The sequence below is a fragment of the Salvelinus fontinalis genome, chromosome 31 (genome assembly GCF_029448725.1).
Source record: "Salvelinus fontinalis isolate EN_2023a chromosome 31, ASM2944872v1, whole genome shotgun sequence".
Taxonomy (NCBI): Eukaryota; Metazoa; Chordata; class Actinopteri; order Salmoniformes; family Salmonidae; genus Salvelinus; species Salvelinus fontinalis.
The window spans coordinates 1,358,220-1,377,498 of record NC_074695.1 but is presented as its reverse complement, the minus strand read 5'-3'; the positions used below and the strand labels follow the sequence as shown (position 1 = coordinate 1,377,498).

The 19,279-nt window shown below is 36.9% G+C and overlaps 1 protein-coding gene across 1 annotated transcript in view; it reads left to right on the top strand.

Moving 5' to 3' along the window:
• LOC129829403 (RNA-binding protein 10-like) overlaps positions 1-19,279 on the top strand; it is a 164,548-nt gene that overhangs the window by 52,673 nt on the left and 92,596 nt on the right. The window contains exon 3 of the mRNA XM_055891084.1: positions 18,185-18,971. Coding sequence (XP_055747059.1) covers positions 18,185-18,971 — 787 coding nt within the window. The remainder of the gene's footprint in view (positions 1-18,184; positions 18,972-19,279) is intronic.

Sequence of the window (19,279 nt, the reverse complement as noted above, 5' to 3'; positions counted from 1 at the left end):
ACTACTGTCTCTGCACACCATCCTATATAACTACTGTCTATACACACCATCCTATATAACTACTGTCTCTGCACACCATCCTATATAACTACTGTCTATACACACCATCCTATATAACTACTGTCTATACACACCATCCTATATAACTACTGTCTATACTGTCTATACACACCATCCTATATAACTACTGTCTATACACACCATCCTATATAACTACTGTCTATACACACCATCCTATATAACTACTGTCTATACACACCATCCTATATAACTACTGTCTATACACACCATCCTATATAACTACTGTCTATAAACACCATCCTATATAACTACTGTCTATACACACCATCCTATATAACTACTGTCTATAAACACCATCCTATATAACTACTGTCTATACACACCATCCTATATAACTACTGTCTATACTGTCTCTACACACCATCCTATATAACTACTGTCTATACACACCATCCTATATAACTACTGTCTATACACACCATCCTATATAACTACTGTCTATAAACACCATCCTATATAACTACTGTCTATACTGTCTATACACACCATCCTATATAACTACTGTCTATACACACCATCCTATATAACTACTGTCTATACTGTCTATACACACCATCCTATATAACTACTGTCTATAAACACCATCCTATATAACTACTGTCTATACTGTCTATACACACCATCCTATATAACTGCTGTCTATACACACCATCCTATATAACTACTGTCTATACACACCATCCTATATAACTACTGTCTATACTGTCTATACACACCATCCTATATAACTACTGTCTACACACACCATCCTATATAACTGCTGTCTATACACACCATCCTATATAACTGCTGTCTATACACACCATCCTATATAACTACTGTCTATACACACCATCCTATATAACTACTGTCTATACACACCATCCTATATAACTACTGTCTATACACACCATCCTATATAACTACTGTCTATACTGTCTATACACACCATCCTATATAACTACTGTCTATACTGTCTATACACACCATCCTATATAACTACTGTCTATACACACCATCCTATATAACTACTGTCTATACTGTCTATACACATCATCCTATATAACTACTGTCTATACACACCATCCTATATAACTACTGTCTATACTGTCTATACACATCATCCTATATAACTACTGTCTATACACACCATCCTATATAACTACTGTCTATACTGTCTATACACACCATCCTATATAACTACTGTCTATACTGTCTATACACACCATCCTATATAACTACTGTCTATACACACCATCCTATATAACTACTATCTATACACACCATCCTATATAACTACTGTCTATACTGTCTATACACACCATCCTATATAACTACTGTCTATACACACCATCCTATATAACTACTGTCTATACACACCATCCTATATAACTACTGTCTATACACACCATCCTATATAACTACTGTCTATACACACCATCCTATATAACTACTGTCTATACTGTCTATACACACCATCCTCTATAACTACTGTCTATACTGTCTATACACACCATCCTATATAACTACTGTCTATACACACCATCCTATATAACTACTGTCTATACACACCATCCTATATAACTACTGTCTATACACACCATCCTATATAACTGCTGTCTATACACACCATCCTATATAACTACTGTCTATACACACCATCCTATATAACTACTGTCTATACACACCATCCTATATAACTACTGTCTATACACACCATCCTATATAACTACTGTCTATACACACCATCCTATATAACTACTGTCTATACTGTCTATACACACCATCCTATATAACTACTGTCTATACTGTCTATACATACCATCCTATATAACTACTGTCTATACACACCATCCTATATAACTACTGTCTATACTGTCTATACATACCATCCTATATAACTACTGTCTATACACACCATCCTATATAACTACTGTCTGTACACACCATCATATATAACTACTGTCTATACACACCATCCTATATAACTACTGTCTATACACACCATCCCATATAACTACTGTCTATACACACCATCCTATATAACTACTGTCTATACTGTCTATACACACCATCCTATATAACTACTGTCTATACACACCATCCTATATAACTACTGTCTATACTGTCTATACACACCATCCTATATAACTACTGTCTATACACACCATCCTATATAACTACTGTCTATACACACCATCCTATATAATTACTGTCTATACACACCATCCTATATAACTACTGTCTATACTGTCTACACACACCATCCTATATAACTACTGTCTATACTGTCTATACACACCATCCTATATAACTACTGTCTATACACACCATCCTATATAACTACTGTCTATACACACCATCCTATATAACTACTGTCTATACTGTCTATACACACCATCCTATATAACTACTGTCTATACTGTCTATACACACCATCCTATATAACTACTGTCTATACACACCATCCTATATAACTACTGTCTATACTGTCTATACACACCATCCTATATAACTACTGTCTATACTGTCTATACACACCATCCTATATAACTACTGTCTATACACACCATCCTATATAACTACTGTCTATACACACCATCCTATATAACTACTGTCTATACACACCATCCTATATAACTACTGTCTATACACACCATCCTATATAACTACTGTCTATACACACCATCCTATATAACTACTGTCTATACACACCATCCTCTATAACTACTGTCTATACTGTCTCTACACACCATCCTATATAATTACTGTCTATACACACCATCCTATATAACTACTGTCTATACACATCATCCTATATAACTACTGTCTATACACACCATCCTATATAACTACTGTCTATACACACCATCCTATATAACTACTGTCTATACACACCATCCTATATAACTACTGTCTATACACACCATCCTATATAACTGCTGTCAATACACACCATCCTATATAACTACTGTCTATACACACCATCCTATATAACTGCTGTCTATACACACCATCCTATATAACTACTGTCTATACTGTCTATACACACCATCCTATATAACTACTGTCTATACACACCATCCTATATAACTACTGTCTATACTGTCTATACACACCATCCTATATAACTGCTGTCTATACACACCATCCTGTATAACTACTGTCTAAACTGTCTATACACACCATCCTATATAACTACTGTCTATACACACTATCCTATATAACTACTGTCTCTACACACCCTCCTATATAACTACTGTCTATACTGTCTATACACACCATCCTATATAACTACTGTCTATACACACCATCCTATATAACTACTGTCTCTACACACCATCCTATATAACTACTGTCTATACACACCATCCTATATAACTACTGTCTATACACACCATCCTATATAACTACTGTCTATACACACCATCCTATATAACTACTGTCTATACACACCATCCTATATAACTACTGTCTATACTGTCTATACACACCATCCTATATAACTACTGTCTATACTGTCTATACATACCATCCTATATAACTACTGTCTATACACACCATCCTATATAACTACTGTCTATACTGTCTATACATACCATCCTATATAACTACTGTCTATACACACCATCCTATATAACTACTGTCTGTACACACCATCATATATAACTACTGTCTATACACACCATCCTATATAACTACTGTCTATACACACCATCCCATATAACTACTGTCTATACACACCATCCTATATAACTACTGTCTATACTGTCTATACACACCATCCTATATAACTACTGTCTCTACACACCATCCTATATAACTACTGTCTATACACACCATCATATATAACTACTGTCTATACACACCATCCTATATAACTACTGTCTATACACACCATCCCATATAACTACTGTCTATACACACCATCCTATATAACTACTGTCTATACTGTCTATACACACCATCCTATATAACTACTGTCTATACACACCATCCTATATAACTACTGTCTATACACACCATCCTATATAACTACTGTCTATACTGTCTATACACACCATCCTATATAACTACTGTCTATACACACCATCCTATATAACTACTGTCTATACACACCATCCTATATAATTACTGTCTATACACACCATCCTATATAACTACTGTCTATACTGTCTACACACACCATCCTATATAACTACTGTCTATACTGTCTATACACACCATCCTATATAACTACTGTCTATACACACCATCCTATATAACTACTGTCTATACACACCATCCTATATAACTACTGTCTATACTGTCTACACACACCATCCTATATAACTACTGTCTATACTGTCTATACACACCATCCTATATAACTACTGTCTATACACACCATCCTATATAACTACTGTCTATACACACCATCCTATATAACTACTGTCTATACACACCATCCTATATAACTACTGTCTATACACACCATCCTATATAACTACTGTCTATACACACCATCCTATATAACTACTGTCTATACACACCATCCTCTATAACTACTGTCTATACTGTCTCTACACACCATCCTATATAATTACTGTCTATACACACCATCCTATATAACTACTGTCTATACACATCATCCTATATAACTACTGTCTATACACACCATCCTATATAACTACTGTCTATACACACCATCCTATATAACTACTGTCTATACACACCATCCTATATAACTACTGTCTATACACACCATCCTATATAACTGCTGTCTATACACACCATCCTATATAACTACTGTCTATACACACCATCCTATATAACTGCTGTCTATACACACCATCCTATATAACTACTGTCTATACTGTCTATACACACCATCCTATATAACTACTGTCTATACACACCATCCTATATAACTACTGTCTATACTGTCTATACACACCATCCTATATAACTGCTGTCTATACACACCATCCTATATAACTACTGTCTATACACACCATCCTATATAACTACTGTCTATACACACCATCCTATATAACTACTGTCTATACTGTCTATACACACCATCCTTTATAACTACTGTCTATACACACCATCCTATATAACTACTGTCTATACACACCATCCTATATAACTACTGTCTATACACACCATCCTATATAACTACTGTCTATACACACCATCCTATATAACTACTGTCTATACACACCATCCTATATTACTACTGTCTATACACACCATCCTATATAACTACTGTCTATACACACCATCCTATATAAATACTGTCTATACTGTCTATACACACCATCCTTTATAACTACTGTCTATACACACCATCCTATATAACTACTGTCTATACACACCATCCTATATAACTACTGTCTATACACACCATCCTATATAACTACTGTCTATACTGTCTATACACACCATTCTATATAACTACTGTCTATACTGTCTATCCACACCATCCTATATAACTACTGTCTATACACACCATCCTATATAACTGCTGTCTATACACACCATCCTATATAACTACTGTCTATACACACCATCCTATATAACTACTGTCTATACACACCATCCTATATAACTACTGTCTATACACACCATCCTATATAACTACTGTCTATACTGTCTATACACACCATCCTATATAACTACTGTCTATACTGTCTATACACACCATCCTATATAACTACTGTCTATACACACCATCCTATATAACTACTGTCTATACACACCATCCTATATAACTACTGTCTATACTGTCTATACACACCATCCTATATAACTACTGTCTATACTGTCTATACACACCATCCTATATAACTACTGTCTCTACACACCATCCTATATAACTGCTGTCTATACACACCATCCTATATAACTACTGTCTATCCACACCATCCTATATAACTACTGTCTATACACACCATCCTATATAACTACTGTCTATACACACCATCCTATATAACTACTGTCTATACTGTCTATCCACACCATCCTATATAACTACTGTCTATACACACCATCCTATATAACTACTGTCTATACACACCATCCTATATAACTACTGTCTATACTGTCTATACACACCATCCTATATAACTACTGTCTATACACACCATCCTATATAACTACTGTCTATACACACCATCCTATATAACTACTGTCTATACACACCATCCTATATAACTACTGTCTATACTGTCTATACACACCATCCTATATAACTACTGTCTATACTGTCTATACATACCATCCTATATAACTACTGTCTATACACACCATCCTATATAACTACTGTCTATACTGTCTATACACACCATCCTATATAACTACTGTCTATACACACCATCCTATATAACTACTGTCTATACACACCATCCTATATAACTACTGTCTATCCACACCATCCTATATAACTACTGTCTATACACACCATCCTATATAACTACTGTCTATACACACCATCCTATATAACTACTGTCTATACACACCATCCTATATAACTACTGTCTATACTGTCTATACACACCATCCTATATAACTACTGTCTATACTGTCTATACATACCATCCTATATAACTACTGTCTATACACACCATCCTATATAACTACTGTCTATACTGTCTATACATACCATCCTATATAACTACTGTCTATACACACCATCCTATATAACTACTGTCTGTACACACCATCATATATAACTACTGTCTATACACACCATCCTATATAACTACTGTCTATACACACCATCCCATATAACTACTGTCTATACACACCATCCTATATAACTACTGTCTATACTGTCTATACACACCATCCTATATAACTACTGTCTATACACACCATCCTATATAACTACTGTCTATACTGTCTATACACACCATCCTATATAACTACTGTCTATACACACCATCCTATATAACTACTGTCTATACACACCATCCTATATAATTACTGTCTATACACACCATCCTATATAACTACTGTCTATACTGTCTACACACACCATCCTATATAACTACTGTCTATACTGTCTATACACACCATCCTATATAACTACTGTCTATACACACCATCCTATATAACTACTGTCTATACACACCATCCTATATAACTACTGTCTCTACACACCATCCTATATAACTACTGTCTATACACACCATCCTATATAACTACTGTCTATACACACCATCCTATATAACTACTGTCTATACACACCATCCTATATAACTACTGTCTATACACACCATCCTATATAACTACTGTCTATACTGTCTATACACACCATCCTATATAACTACTGTCTATACTGTCTATACATACCATCCTATATAACTACTGTCTATACACACCATCCTATATAACTACTGTCTATACTGTCTATACATACCATCCTATATAACTACTGTCTATACACACCATCCTATATAACTACTGTCTGTACACACCATCATATATAACTACTGTCTATACACACCATCCTATATAACTACTGTCTATACACACCATCCCATATAACTACTGTCTATACACACCATCCTATATAACTACTGTCTATACTGTCTATACACACCATCCTATATAACTACTGTCTATACACACCATCCTATATAACTACTGTCTATACTGTCTATACACACCATCCTATATAACTACTGTCTATACACACCATCCTATATAACTACTGTCTATACACACCATCCTATATAATTACTGTCTATACACACCATCCTATATAACTACTGTCTATACTGTCTACACACACCATCCTATATAACTACTGTCTATACTGTCTATACACACCATCCTATATAACTACTGTCTATACACACCATCCTATATAACTACTGTCTATACACACCATCCTATATAACTACTGTCTATACTGTCTACACACACCATCCTATATAACTACTGTCTATACTGTCTATACACACCATCCTATATAACTACTGTCTATACACACCATCCTATATAACTACTGTCTATACACACCATCCTATATAACTACTGTCTATACACACCATCCTATATAACTACTGTCTATACACACCATCCTATATAACTACTGTCTATACACACCATCCTATATAACTACTGTCTATACACACCATCCTCTATAACTACTGTCTATACTGTCTCTACACACCATCCTATATAATTACTGTCTATACACACCATCCTATATAACTACTGTCTATACACATCATCCTATATAACTACTGTCTATACACACCATCCTATATAACTACTGTCTATACACACCATCCTATATAACTACTGTCTATACACACCATCCTATATAACTACTGTCTATACACACCATCCTATATAACTGCTGTCTATACACACCATCCTATATAACTACTGTCTATACACACCATCCTATATAACTGCTGTCTATACACACCATCCTATATAACTACTGTCTATACTGTCTATACACACCATCCTATATAACTACTGTCTATACACACCATCCTATATAACTACTGTCTATACTGTCTATACACACCATCCTATATAACTGCTGTCTATACACACCATCCTGTATAACTACTGTCTAAACTGTCTATACACACCATCCTATATAACTACTGTCTATACACACTATCCTATATAACTACTGTCTCTACACACCCTCCTATATAACTACTGTCTATACTGTCTATACACACCATCCTATATAACTACTGTCTATACACACCATCCTATATAACTACTGTCTCTACACACCATCCTATATAACTACTGTCTATACACACCATCCTATATAACTACTGTCTATACACACCATCCTATATAACTACTGTCTATACACACCATCCTATATAACTACTGTCTATACACACCATCCTATATAACTACTGTCTATACTGTCTATACACACCATCCTATATAACTACTGTCTATACTGTCTATACATACCATCCTATATAACTACTGTCTATACACACCATCCTATATAACTACTGTCTATACTGTCTATACATACCATCCTATATAACTACTGTCTATACACACCATCCTATATAACTACTGTCTGTACACACCATCATATATAACTACTGTCTATACACACCATCCTATATAACTACTGTCTATACACACCATCCCATATAACTACTGTCTATACACACCATCCTATATAACTACTGTCTATACTGTCTATACACACCATCCTATATAACTACTGTCTATACACACCATCCTATATAACTACTGTCTATACTGTCTATACACACCATCCTATATAACTACTGTCTATACACACCATCCTATATAACTACTGTCTATACACACCATCCTATATAATTACTGTCTATACACACCATCCTATATAACTACTGTCTATACTGTCTACACACACCATCCTATATAACTACTGTCTATACTGTCTATACACACCATCCTATATAACTACTGTCTATACACACCATCCTATATAACTACTGTCTATACACACCATCCTATATAACTACTGTCTATACTGTCTACACACACCATCCTATATAACTACTGTCTATACTGTCTATACACACCATCCTATATAACTACTGTCTATACACACCATCCTATATAACTACTGTCTATACACACCATCCTATATAACTACTGTCTATACACACCATCCTATATAACTACTGTCTATACACACCATCCTATATAACTACTGTCTATACACACCATCCTATATAACTACTGTCTATACACACCATCCTCTATAACTACTGTCTATACTGTCTCTACACACCATCCTATATAATTACTGTCTATACACACCATCCTATATAACTACTGTCTATACACATCATCCTATATAACTACTGTCTATACACACCATCCTATATAACTACTGTCTATACACACCATCCTATATAACTACTGTCTATACACACCATCCTATATAACTACTGTCTATACACACCATCCTATATAACTGCTGTCTATACACACCATCCTATATAACTACTGTCTATACACACCATCCTATATAACTGCTGTCTATACACACCATCCTATATAACTACTGTCTATACTGTCTATACACACCATCCTATATAACTACTGTCTATACACACCATCCTATATAACTACTGTCTATACTGTCTATACACACCATCCTATATAACTGCTGTCTATACACACCATCCTATATAACTACTGTCTATACACACCATCCTATATAACTACTGTCTATACACACCATCCTATATAACTACTGTCTATACTGTCTATACACACCATCCTTTATAACTACTGTCTATACACACCATCCTATATAACTACTGTCTATACACACCATCCTATATAACTACTGTCTATACACACCATCCTATATAACTACTGTCTATACACACCATCCTATATAACTACTGTCTATACACACCATCCTATATAACTACTGTCTATACACACCATCCTATATAACTACTGTCTATACTGTCTATACACACCATCCTTTATAACTACTGTCTATACACACCATCCTATATAACTACTGTCTATACACACCATCCTATATAACTACTGTCTATACACACCATCCTATATAACTACTGTCTATACTGTCTATACACACCATTCTATATAACTACTGTCTATACTGTCTATCCACACCATCCTATATAACTACTGTCTATACACACCATCCTATATAACTGCTGTCTATACACACCATCCTATATAACTACTGTCTATACACACCATCCTATATAACTACTGTCTATACACACCATCCTATATAACTACTGTCTATACACACCATCCTATATAACTACTGTCTATACTGTCTATACACACCATCCTATATAACTACTGTCTATACTGTCTATACACACCATCCTATATAACTACTGTCTATACACACCATCCTATATAACTACTGTCTATACACACCATCCTATATAACTACTGTCTATACTGTCTATACACACCATCCTATATAACTACTGTCTATACTGTCTATACACACCATCCTATATAACTACTGTCTCTACACACCATCCTATATAACTGCTGTCTATACACACCATCCTATATAACTACTGTCTATCCACACCATCCTATATAACTACTGTCTATACACACCATCCTATATAACTACTGTCTATACACACCATCCTATATAACTACTGTCTATACTGTCTATCCACACCATCCTATATAACTACTGTCTATACACACCATCCTATATAACTACTGTCTATACACACCATCCTATATAACTACTGTCTATACACACCATCCTATATAACTACTGTCTATACACACCATCCTATATAACTACTGTCTATACTGTCTATACACACCATCCTATATAACTACTGTCTATACACACCATCCTATATAACTACTGTCTATACTGTCTATACACACCATCCTATATAACTACTGTCTATACACACCATCCTATATAACTACTGTCTATACACACCATCCTATATAACTACTGTCTATACACACCATCCTATATAACTACTGTCTATACTGTCTATACACACCATCCTATATAACTACTGTCTATACTGTCTATACATACCATCCTATATAACTACTGTCTATACACACCATCCTATATAACTACTGTCTATACTGTCTATACACACCATCCTATATAACTACTGTCTATACACACCATCCTATATAACTACTGTCTATACACACCATCCTATATAACTACTGTCTATCCACACCATCCTATATAACTACTGTCTATACACACCATCCTATATAACTACTGTCTATACACACCATCCTATATAACTACTGTCTATACACACCATCCTATATAACTACTGTCTATACTGTCTATACACACCATCCTATATAACTACTGTCTATACACACCATCCTATATAACTGCTGTCTATACACACCATCCTGTATAACTACTGTCTAAACTGTCTATACACACCATCCTATATAACTACTGTCTATACACACTATCCTATATAACTACTGTCTCTACACACCCTCCTATATAACTACTGTCTATACTGTCTATACACACCATCCTATATAACTACTGTCTATACACACCATCCTATATAACTACTGTCTCTACACACCATCCTATATAACTACTGTCTATACACACCATCCTATATAACTACTGTCTATACACACCATCCTATATAACTACTGTCTATACACACCATCCTATATAACTACTGTCTATACACACCATCCTATATAACTACTGTCTATACTGTCTATACACACCATCCTATATAACTACTGTCTATACTGTCTATACATACCATCCTATATAACTACTGTCTATACACACCATCCTATATAACTACTGTCTATACACACTATCCTATATAACTACTGTCTCTACACACCCTCCTATATAACTACTGTCTATACTGTCTATACACACCATCCTATATAACTACTGTCTATACACACCATCCTATATAACTACTGTCTCTACACACCATCCTATATAACTACTGTCTATACACACCATCCTATATAACTACTGTCTATACACACCATCCTATATAACTACTGTCTATACACACCATCCTATATAACTACTGTCTATACACACCATCCTATATAACTACTGTCTATACTGTCTATACACACCATCCTATATAACTACTGTCTATACTGTCTATACATACCATCCTATATAACTACTGTCTATACACACCATCCTATATAACTACTGTCTATACACACCATCCTATATAACTACTGTCTATACACACCATCCTATATAACTGCTGTCTATACACACCATCCTATATAACTACTGTCTATACTGTCTATACACACCATCCTATATAACTACTGTCTATACACACCATCCTATATAACTACTGTCTATACTGTCTATACACACCATCCTATATAACTGCTGTCTATACACACCATCCTATATAACTACTGTCTATACACACCATCCTATATAACTACTGTCTATACACACCATCCTATATAACTACTGTCTATACTGTCTATACACACCATCCTTTATAACTACTGTCTATACACACCATCCTATATAACTACTGTCTATACACACCATCCTATATACCTACTGTCTATACACACCATCCTATATAACTACTGTCTATACACACCATCCTATATAACTACTGTCTATACACACCATCCTATATAACTACTGTCTATACACACCATCCTATATAACTACTGTCTATACTGTCTATACACACCATCCTTTATAACTACTGTCTATACACACCATCCTATATAACTACTGTCTATACACACCATCCTATATAACTACTGTCTATACACACCATCCTATATAACTACTGTCTATACTGTCTATACACACCATTCTATATAACTACTGTCTATACTGTCTATCCACACCATCCTATATAACTACTGTCTATACACACCATCCTATATAACTGCTGTCTATACACACCATCCTATATAACTACTGTCTATACACACCATCCTATATAACTACTGTCTATACACACCATCCTATATAACTACTGTCTATACACACCATCCTATATAACTACTGTCTATACTGTCTATACACACCATCCTATATAACTACTGTCTATACTGTCTATACACACCATCCTATATAACTACTGTCTATACACACCATCCTATATAACTACTGTCTATACACACCATCCTATATAACTACTGTCTATACTGTCTATACACACCATCCTATATAACTACTGTCTATACTGTCTATACACACCATCCTATATAACTACTGTCTCTACACACCATCCTATATAACTGCTGTCTATACACACCATCCTATATAACTACTGTCTATCCACACCATCCAATATAACTACTGTCTATACACACCATCCTATATAACTACTGTCTATACACACCATCCTATATAACTACTGTCTATACTGTCTATCCACACCATCCTATATAACTACTGTCTATACACACCATCCTATATAACTACTGTCTATACACACCATCCTATATAACTACTGTCTATACTGTCTATACACACCATCCTATATAACTACTGTCTATACACACCATCCTATATAACTACTGTCTATACACACCATCCTATATAACTACTGTCTATACACACCATCCTATATAACTACTGTCTATACTGTCTATACACACCATCCTATATAACTACTGTCTATACTGTCTATACATACCATCCTATATAACTACTGTCTATACACACCATCCTATATAACTACTGTCTATACTGTCTATACACACCATCCTATATAACTACTGTCTATACACACCATCCTATATAACTACTGTCTATACACACCATCCTATATAACTACTGTCTATCCACACCATCCTATATAACTACTGTCTATACACACCATCCTATATAACTACTGTCTATACACACCATCCTATATAACTACTGTCTATACACACCATCCTATATAACTACTGTCTATCCACACCATCCTATATAACTACTGTCTATACACATCATCCTATATAACTACTGTCTATACTGTCTATACACACCATCCTATATAACTACTGTCTATACACACCATCCTATATAACTACTGTCTATACACACCATCCTATATAACTACTGTCTATACTGTCTATCCACACCATCCTATATAACTACTGTCTATACACACCATCCTCTATAACTACTGTCTATACTGTCTATACACACCATCCTATATAACTACTGTCTATACTGTCTATACACACCATCCTATATAACTACTGTCTATACACACCATCCTATATAACTACTGTCTATACTGTCTATCCACACCATCCTATATAACTACTGTCTATACACACCATCCTATATAACTACTGTCTATACTGTCTATACACACCATCCTATATAACTACTGTCTATACTGTCTATACACACCATCCTATATTACTACTGTCTATACACACCATCCTATATAACTACTGTCTATACACACCATCCTATTATAACTACTGTCTATACTGTCTATACACACCATCCTATATAACTACTGTCTATCCACACCATCCTATATAACTACTCTCTATACACACCTTCCTATATAACTACTGTCTATACTGTCTATACACACCATCCTATATAACTACTGTCTATACACACCATCCTATATAACTACTGTCTATACACACCATCCTGTATAACTACTGTCTATACACACCATCCTATATAACTACTGTCTATACACACCATCCTGTATAACTACTGTCTATACACACCATCCTATATAACTACTGTCTATACACACCATCCTATATAACTACTGTCTATACACACCATCCTATATAACTGCTGTCTCTACACACCTTCCTATATAACTACTGTCTATACTGTCTATCCACACCATCCTATATAACTACTGTCTATACACACCATCCTATATAACTACTGTCTATACACACCATCCTATATAACTACTGTCTATACACACCATCCTATATAACTACTGTCTATACTGTCTATACACACCATCCTATATAACTACTGTCTATACTGTCTATACACACCATCCTATATAACTACTGTCTATACACACCATCCTATATAACTACTGTCTGTACTGTCTATACACACCACCCTATATAACTACTGTCTATACTGTCTATCCACACCATCCTATATAACTACTGTCTATACACACCATCCTATATAACTACTGTCTATACTGTCTATACACACCATCCTATATAACTACTGTCTATACACACCATCCTGTATAACTACTGTCTATACACACCATCCTATATAACTACTGTCTATACTGTCTATTCACACTATCCTATATAACTACTGTCTATACTGTCTATACATACCATCCTATATAACTACTGTCTATACACACCATCCTATTATAACTACTGTCTATTTGCTTGACATCAGGGGAAAATCAAAATAAATCAGCCAAGACCTCCGAAAAAGAGTTGTAATTCCTAACGCCTGAATGTACCACGTTCATCTGTACAAACAATAGTATCCAAGTATAAACACCATGGGACCACGCAGCCGTCACACCGCTCAGGAAGGAGACACGTTCTGTCTCCTAGAGATGAACGTACTTTGGTGCGAAAAGTGCAAATCAATCCCAGAACAACAGCAAGGGACCTTGTGAAGATGCAGGAGGAAACAGGTACAAAAGTATCTATATCCACAGTAAAACGAGTGCTATATCGACATAACCTGAAAGGCCGCTCAGCAAGGAAGAAGCCACTGCTCCAAAACCACCATAAAAAAGCCAGACTACGGTTTGCAACTGCACATGGGGACAAAGATCGTACTTTTTGGAGAAATATCCTCTGGTCTGATGAAACAAAAATAGAACTGTTTGGCCATAATGATCATCTTTATGTTTGGAGGAAAAAGGGGGAGGCTTGCAAGCCAAAGAACACCATCCCAACCGTGAAGCACGGGGGGTGGCAGCATCATGTTGTGGGGGTGCTTTGCTGCAGGAGGGACTGGTGCACTTCACAAAATAGATGGCATCATGAGGCAGGAAAATTATGTGGATATATTGAAGCAACATCTCAAGACATCAGTCAGGAAGTTAAAGCTTGGTCGCAAATGGGTCTTCCAAATGGACAATGACCCCAAGCATACTTCCAAATGTAACGTTCGTCTTGTGGTGAATGAGCGGACCAAGGCGCAGCGGGTGATGAATACATGATGATTTATTTTAAGACGAAGACGAACACGAAAAACACTTTGAAAATTACAAAACAACAAAACGACGTAGACAGACCTGACATGTGAACTTACATATAGACGAAGAACGCACGAACAGGAACAGACTACCTAAAACGAACGAACAAACGAAACAGTCCCGTGTGGTATACACAGACACAGGAACAGACTACCTAAAACGAACGAACAAACGAAACAGTCCCGTGTGGTATACACAGACACAGGAACAGACTTACCTAAAACGAACGAACAAACGAAACAGTCCCGTGTGGTATACACAGACACAGGAACAGACTTACCTAAAACGAACGAACAAACGAAACAGTCCCGTGTGGTATACACAGACACAGGAACAGACTTACCTAAAACGAACGAACAAACGAAACAGTCCCGTGTGGTATACACAGACACAGGAACAGACTTACCTAAAACGAACGAACAAACGAAACAGTCCCGTGTGGTGCAACGGACACAGACACAGGAACAATCACCCACAAACAAACAGTGAGAACAGCCTACCTTAATATGGTTCTCAATCAGAGGAAACGTAAAACACCTGCCTCTAATTGAGAACCATATCAGGCAACACATTAACCCAACATAGAAAACACATAACATAGAATGCCCACCCCAACTTACGCCCTGACCAACTAAACACATACAAAAACAACAGAAAATAGGTCAGGAACGTGACAACAAAGTCAAGGTGTTGGAGTCGCCATCACAAAGCCCTGACCTCAATCCTATAGAAAATCTGTGGGCAGAACTGAAAAAGTGTGTGTGAACAAGGAGGCCAACAAACCTGACTCAGTTACACCAGCTCTGTCAGGAGGAATGGACCAAAATTCACCCAACTTATTGTGGGAAGCTTGTGGAAGGCTACCCAAAACTTTTGACCTAAGTTAAACAATTTAAAGGCAATGCTACCGAATACTAATTGAGTGTATGTAAACTTCTGACCCACTAGGAATGTGATGAAAGAAAATAAAAGCTGAAATAAATCATTCTCTCTACTATTATTCTGACATTTCACATTCTTAAAATAAAGTGGTGATCCTAACTGACCTAAGACAGGGAATTCTTACTAGGATTAAATGTCAGGAATTGTGAAAAACTGAGTTTAAATGTATTTGGCGAAGGTGTGTGTAAACCTCTATGCCCCGACTATGCCCCGACGAATTGAGGCTGTTCTGAGGACAAAAGCAACTCAATATCAGGAAGGTCCTATGATTCCCAGTCTGTTTTGCCCTTGTTGCTTAACTTCACACTGTCTATACTTCATGTAAATCCTTTCTCTCTCTCTCTCTCTCTCTCTCTCTCTCTCTCTCTCTCTCTCTCTCTCTCTCTCTCTCTCTCTCTCTCTCTCTCTATCTCTCTCTCTCTCTCTGTCTCTCTCTCTCTTTCTCTCTCTCTCTTTCTCTCTCTCTCTCACTCCTTTAACTGAAGGGGGGGTCGGGGAGACCGCATGGGTCGCTATGGCAACAACAGCTCCTCCGACCACGACTACAGAGACATGGATTACCGGGGCTACGGACAGGAAGAGGCGGAGTTGGAGACAGGATATGACCTCAGAGCCGGTGCCGGACGCAGCGACAAAGCCGACCAACCAGCGGGCGTCCGGGAGTTCACGACGCCGGCCCGTTTCCACGACCAACGGCCAGGGTTCCGTCAGAGGGGTGGGGGGAGAGGTTCGGGGGGCGGTCCTGGTCGGGGCGGTAAAGGGTTCCCATCACCCTGCTCCCCTCGATCTCTGATCTTACCCCAGCCAGAGGTAACCCTGTCCAGGCTGCAGAGAGAGGAGAGAATGGGAGAGGCATCGAGGAGAGACTTCCAGAGCTTCAAGCCCAACTCAGAGGGTAGAGGAAGGGGAGGAGGAGGTAGAGGGGGAGGAAGAAGAGGAAGGGGAGAGAGGGGATACCCTGAGAACAATGCCTCTCACATGGGGGAGAGAGAGGGAGACTGGGGGAGGATGGAAGGAGGTGCAGGTGGAGGTGTCACCCCTGCTGGACAGGAGGAGTACAGCACCCTGAGAGGAGGACAAGGGGAGGAGGAGAGGTTCCTCAGGGGAGGAGAACTAGGGGAGGAGGACATGTTTCTCAGAGGAGGAGGACCAGGGAAGGAGGAGAGGTTCCTCAGAGGAGGAGGACAAGGGGAGGAGGAGCGGTTCCTCAGAGGAGGAGGACAAGGGAAGGAGGAGAAGTTCCTCAGAGGAGGAGGACCAGGGAAGAGAAAGGTGGGATGATCTAGTCAGCTTGTGCCTATGGTTTAAGGCAATAAGGTGATATATGGCCAATATACCACGGCTAAGGGCTGTTCTTCAGCACGACACAACATGGAGTGCCTGGACACAGCCCTTAGCCGTGGTATATTGGCCATATACCACAAATCCCGAGATGCCTTATTGCTATTATAAACTGGTTACCAATGAAATTGAAGCAGTAAAAATAAGTGTTTTGTCATACCTGTGGTATACGCTCTGATATACCACGGCTGTCAGCCAATCAGCATTCAGCGCTCGAACCACCCAGTTTATAATATATA